Source organism: Cynocephalus volans, chromosome 3 (assembly GCF_027409185.1).
Source record: "Cynocephalus volans isolate mCynVol1 chromosome 3, mCynVol1.pri, whole genome shotgun sequence".
NCBI lineage: Eukaryota > Metazoa > Chordata > Mammalia > Dermoptera > Cynocephalidae > Cynocephalus > Cynocephalus volans.
Window position 1 is genome coordinate 13,152,057 of NC_084462.1, and position 6,060 is coordinate 13,158,116.

Below are 6,060 nucleotides of genomic sequence, written 5' to 3' on the forward strand. Positions count from 1 at the left end.
AGAGTAACAGGATAAGAGTCTGGACTTGAATGGCCCCCTGAGAAGGTGAATGTCTATTCTGGAGAAGATGGGAACAGTGTGTGGTTTGGAGCAGAGGAGGGAGGTGATTGGACCCAGGTCTCATCAGGCTCCCTGTGGCTGAGCATGGAAAACATAATGTGGGTGTGAGGAAGATGATGGTAGCATTACCAGGGAGAATGCTGCTGCAGTAGTCCAGGTGACCATTGATGGTGTGGACCAGTGTAATGGCTGTGGAGGTGGTAGAAATGATTGAGTCATTGTTGTTTTAGTAGGTTTGCTCTGATTTTCTGATTTTCAGGGTGAGAAAGAAAAGGGTGACTGCAAGGTTTTTGTGTTTAGCATCTGGAAGGGATGTTTATCAACTGCGATAGGGAGGTAGATAGTAGGATTAATTTTCATTCAGGTTATCAGGAGTTTGTTTTGTTCATTGAAGAGTATGACATGTTTCAGCGAATAAATGAGTAGAGGAATCAACTTGTCAGGTGTAAACAGGTCTGGGACTCTGGGCTGGGGTTCAGGATACAGACATCTACAAAGCATATGGACCAGGATGGAACTGTGTGTCTTAGCTCAATTTGATAAGAAAATATTATAGACTGGTGGCTTAAACAACAAACATTTCTCACACTTCTGAAGGCTGGGAAGTCCAAGATCGAGGTGATGGCTGTTTCGGTACCTGGTGAGAGTTCTCATCTTGGTTGCAACAGCTTTCTTTTTACTGTTTATGCACATGGCCTTTTCTGAGGGGGAGTGTGCCAAGAAAGGAAAATTTCTCTCTTCCTTTTCTTGTAAGGGCACTAATCCCATCATGAGTGACCCACTCTCTTGACCTAATCTAAATCTAATCATTACCAGAAGACCCCTAACTGCAAATACTATCACACTATACTAGGCTTTCCTGTGTTAGGGCTTCAACACAGGAATTTTGGAGGGGATGGGGGAGCAAACATTCAGCGCATTATAGTATGGGTCACATTTCTTATGGGGAATGCTGGTCATGATGATAATATTAATATCAGGCCAGGAAGGGAAGTACAGGTCATGACTTGGTCTCATACTTGGGTATAAATGAGGGTTAGGAGGAAAGGAAGGCCATTACTGGTAAGTACAATACAAGTTGGAAAGGACCGTGGGTATTGAAGATTCGCAAATGGTTCTGGGTGGCTAAGGTTGGAGGAAAGAACAGAGGAAGGAAGAGAGGCTTTCAGATCAGGGTTCAAGTCTGTGTCTTCCAGTGGGGACATCAGAGGTCTGGGTGGTACTGGATCCTGTTTGAATTTGCAAGCACTTTTTGGATGACTTGCACTGAGAAATATGTATGAAGGACAGGTCATGACTGGTGTGGGATGGAGGCTGTGGGAGTGCATTTATGTGACAGATGTAGTAGAAAGAGTGATGTGCATGTGGGGTGGGATTTTGAACTTATGGCCCAAGGATCCTGGCATTGAGGAAATAAGGCTGAAATGTAAACCCAGAACCTTTTTTGTGTCTTAGGGGCCATGAGCTCAGGGATTACAGGAGAATTGCTTGACAAGAGGGGGTGCTTCTTGGCATACCGTGCTCAGAGCTTAGATATTTGCTCACCTGACTGTTGTTGCTGTGGGAGGACACAGTGACAAGTAGGACCAAAAAGAGAGAAGGGCATCAGTGGTACTGGTGCCTGTATCTCTCATGAGGTGGGGAGATGGGGAGGAGGGTGAGCAGGGGATGGGTGAGCAGGGGATGGATGAGCAGGGGGATGAACTTGGGGTTCTGTGAGAGAAAATGATCATGGAATGAACTGTCCCCATCATGGCAGGGTTCTGTGACCTTTGAAAACATGGCCATTTACTTCTCCCAGGAGGAGTGGGAGCTCCTTGATGAGGCTCAGAGTCTCCTGTACTGTGATGTGATGCTGGAGAACTATGCACTTAGAGAGTCCCTAGGTAAGGGCTTCATATTCCTCCTAGGGTCCTTTGCTAGTGTCTGTCTTTCCTCTTGTCCCAGAGACAGCCCTGTTCCTTCCACAGACAGCATATGGGCTTTGCTAACTTCCCACTTTCTTGGTATATGTACTGTGGGGAACAGCGCCAAGTGTGTGCACTGCCTCAGCAATGTAGTCTCCAGACAGCCCTAACATCTGCTTCCTCAAGAAGTGCAGAGAAGGTCTGGGAATCAGGAGTCTTGCAGTCAGCCTAATGGATCCATCCTTACCCTCTCCCTAGCAAGATGACTGTCCAGATCCATGGAACCTCTGTGCGCCATGTTCTGCCTTTTTCCTCTAGCTAACATTTCCTCATGCCAGCCTGTGTCAGCAATTGCAGACATTGTAATGGTTACTGCTTAGATGGTTCATAGCTTTTTCTTGCGAAACCCTTTTCTGAGATTTTATTCTAATATTATTATTTTCTCTATACTTTGTCACTTGCTGAGTTGCTCTGGGCCAGTGCTGGCCACTCATCTCTCTGGTATTTCCCTTAGACCTTGTTTAATGCAGGTCCCAATGTAGTTGCACACCTGGAATTGGGGGATAGCCACTGCGTCCCAGGGCAGACATAGCAGTGTACTCTCAGAAGAGGTCTGGCTCTGGTGAGTTGTTGCTTTGCCCCCCACGGATTTGTCACCCCTTTTCCCCTGGGTGACAGAGCCACAGAGGATTACTCAAAGCCCATCTCTTCTGAGCAGTGAGAATCCCCAAAGTGGTTAATCTCCCAGAACCCTCAAGAGAGAGGCATTCCTTCCATTTGGGAAATTAACCCAAATTGGGGTTCTCTTCCCACATTTATTCTCCAAATCAGGAAGTTACAAGAAGAGAACATAGGTGGGGTTATAGTTTAACAATATAGGCTGGTAACTTTCAGTGAAACAAGTCAGATGAAATTCCATTAAGGTAATTAAGTGGTCCACCAACAAAAGCCTGATCTTAGCAAACATGCCTTCTTACAGCAATTTCCCAGTATCTTTACATATCAATCAGTAACCTATCTGTCTTTGAGCCAGCAGCCTTGCTGTGTTACAACTCTTTATCTTACAACAGAGACTCAATAGCCTGGGGAAAATTTCCTGTTTTTTGTAAGGTCAGTATTTGAAACTGCAAGGCTTTGGAAAACCAGGCACTGTGAAGTACATTTGCTTTATGCATACTCTACAGTGAGTGACAGCTGAGGAGGGGGTATGACATAAGAGCTATTTTCTAATTATGCCATGAACTTGTCTTGTGTCCTCAGTGTTTGGGTGCTAATGCCATTTGACACATCTCATTTTTACCTTTTTTTTCTCATACTTGACACTTTTTGACATTTTATCTGTCACTTTCAGCCCCACATTTCAGGCCTTCATGGCTCATTTGTTTCTCTCCACTGCACCTTCTACAATGTTCTCCAATACTGACCCACATGTAATGTGTTGTGAGGTGGGCACATATCCTTAAGTGGTCCATGGACACCAGGTAATTGGTTCCCATTGGATTTTCCTTGGCCTGGACACCAGTAACTTTCTGTGCAGCATGCCCATTTTGTCAGCAAAGTCCTGCTGAAGGCTTTTGGCACAGGAGTGAGTCAGAGACCCTGTCTTTCCTCCCTGAAGAGCACCCATGTTTGTGCAGTTTTTCCTGTAATGCCTCCTTCATTCTGTGATCTTTAGAGACACTTTCCTCAAATTGCCACCAGCACCTACATCCTGAAAACATCCTGAAAACATTCCCATATACTTATGTCTAACATACATTTTTGACAGGACTTGCTTCTTCCACAGTAGTCAACCTGCATTTCATCAGCATTTCTCTTCTTTTAGGTTCTTGGTGTGGAGCAGATGAGGAGTCACCTTGTGATCAGAGCTTTTCTGTTGAAGGAGTGTCACAAATCAGGACTGCAAAGGCTTCCTTCATCCAGAAGACTCCACTCTGTGAGATGTGTGTCCCAGTCCTGAGAAACATTTTGCACCTTGCTGACCTCCCAACAACATACCCTGGGCAGAAACCATACTTGGATGGAGCACCCAGAAGCTGCTGGTTCAGTTCAAACCTTTACCAGTTCCAGAAGCATTATATTGGAGAAAATCTCTTCAAAATGGATGTAAACCAGGCCTTGTTTGTAATGAGCTGCAGAGTCCATGTGTCAGGGAAGCCCTTCACCTATGGGGAGGTTGGGAAGGAATTCCCAGCCACATTAGGCCTTCTCCAGCACCAGGCCACCCCCAACAGTAAGAAGCCGTGTAGCAGCATTCAACACTGGAGAGTTCACACTGGAGGAAAGCTTTGTAAACGCATTGATTATGGGAAATCTTTTAGCCAGAAATCTGTCCTCATTCAGCACCAAAGAGTTCACACTGGAGAAAGGCCTTACGAGTGCAGTGAATGTGGGAAATCTTTTAGCCAAAGCTCTGGCTTCTTTGGACACAGGAAAGTTTACTCTAGAGTAAAGCTTCATGACTGCAGTGAATGTGGGAAATTATTTAGTCGCAAAAGCCACCTCATTCAACACCAAAGGGTTCATACCGGAGAAAGACCTTATGAGTGCACTGAATGTGTGAACTCTTTTAGCCATAGCCCTAACCTCTTGTGACACAGGAGGGTTCACACTGGAGCAAGGCCATATAAGTGCAGTCAATGTGGGAAATCATTTAGTTGCAAAACCTACATCATTCAACACCAAAGAGTTCATACTGGACAAAGGCTTTATGACTGTAGTGAATGTGGGAAATCATTCAGCCAGAAATCTGTCCTCATTCAACACCAAAGAGTTCACACTGGAGAAAGGCCTATGAGTGTTGTGAGTGTAGCAAATCTTTTAGCCAAAGCTCTAGCCTCTTTTGACACAGAAAGGCTCACACTGGAGCAAGGCCTTTAGAGTGCAGTAAATGTGGGAAATCATTTAGTTGCAAAACCCTGCTTTTTTGACACCACACAGTTCACACTGGAGCAAAGCCTTATGAGTGCAGTGACTGTGGGAAATCCTTTAACCGCAAAACTCACCTCATTCAACACCAGACAGTTCACACTGGAGAAAGGCCTTACGAGTGCAGTGAATGTGGAAAATCCTTTAGGCAAAGGTCCAACCTCTTCCAACACAGGAGAGCTCATGTGCAGTGCATGTGGGAAATTCTTTAGCCACATATCTTTCCTCATTTAATACTGAAGAGTTCACACAGGAGAAAGGCCTTAGATATGCAGGGAATGAGCTTTTTCATTACTTTGTAGAATGACCTTGGAGGAAAGTCTAGGTGAGGAGCCTTCTACCTAAGTTGAACTTCATATATCCTTACATGCACAGATTCCCCGTAAATTTCAGGTATGTGGGAAGCATGTGTAGCTATGGTGTGTTTTCTTTTTTTTTTAAAGATGACTGGTAAGGGAATCTTAACCCTTGACTTTGTGTCATCAGCACCACACTCTCCAAAGTGAACTAATCGGCCATCCCTATATAGCAATCCGAACCCATTGCCTTGGTGTTATCAGCACCATACTCTCCCGAGTGAGCCACGGGCTGGCCCAAGCTATGGTGTATTTTCTGAAATTGCCCAGGGATCTTGCCAGTTTTAAAGTCATTGCCAATTTCTGTGGCTAAAGCCATTTCCTCTCAACCAACTGGCAGATGCACAGAGTATGTGTGAGTCACCACCCCAGTGTTCTTAGGGTAGCAGACCTCTTCCATTTGTTGGAGGGAATTATGAGTAGGCTGAGGTCTTGGAGGGTTCTTATTCTTTTCTCTTTGACTAGTTAAGAGTGTGGATTTAACGCACTTCTGTCCAGAAGACCTGATCCAAGTTCTGCTGGTTACTTGCAGAGAAGGACTGCCTTCTTGTTGGTTGGTCTTAGGTGATCTTAGGTGATAGTTGTGAAGTTTTTTTCAGCTTCTAAGTCACCAAACCAGGAAATACCTATTGGACATTGCACTGTCTGGCTTGTGCAATAATAAAGGCCTTTTTATTTAAGTACCTTTAATCTAGGAAGTTTGATTTACTGTGGAATACTTTGAAAGCATAATAGGACTTTGCCAGCTTGAAGAAGTAAATAACATCTGTGGTGACACAAACTCTGTGTGCCTCAGAGGGATGGTAATG

General features: G+C 44.8%; 1 protein-coding gene across 1 annotated transcript; it reads left to right on the top strand.

Moving 5' to 3' along the window:
- Positions 1 to 1,798: 1,798 nt before the first annotated feature.
- On the top strand, positions 1,799 to 5,107 carry LOC134372441 (zinc finger protein 530-like; the record flags this gene model as incomplete). The annotated part of the gene is made up of 3 exons (XM_063089942.1): positions 1,799 to 1,946; positions 3,793 to 4,487; positions 4,988 to 5,107. Coding segments are annotated over 3 exons (963 nt in total), but the record flags the coding sequence as incomplete, so codon positions are not given.
- Between the last annotated feature and the right edge of the window lie 953 nt (positions 5,108 to 6,060).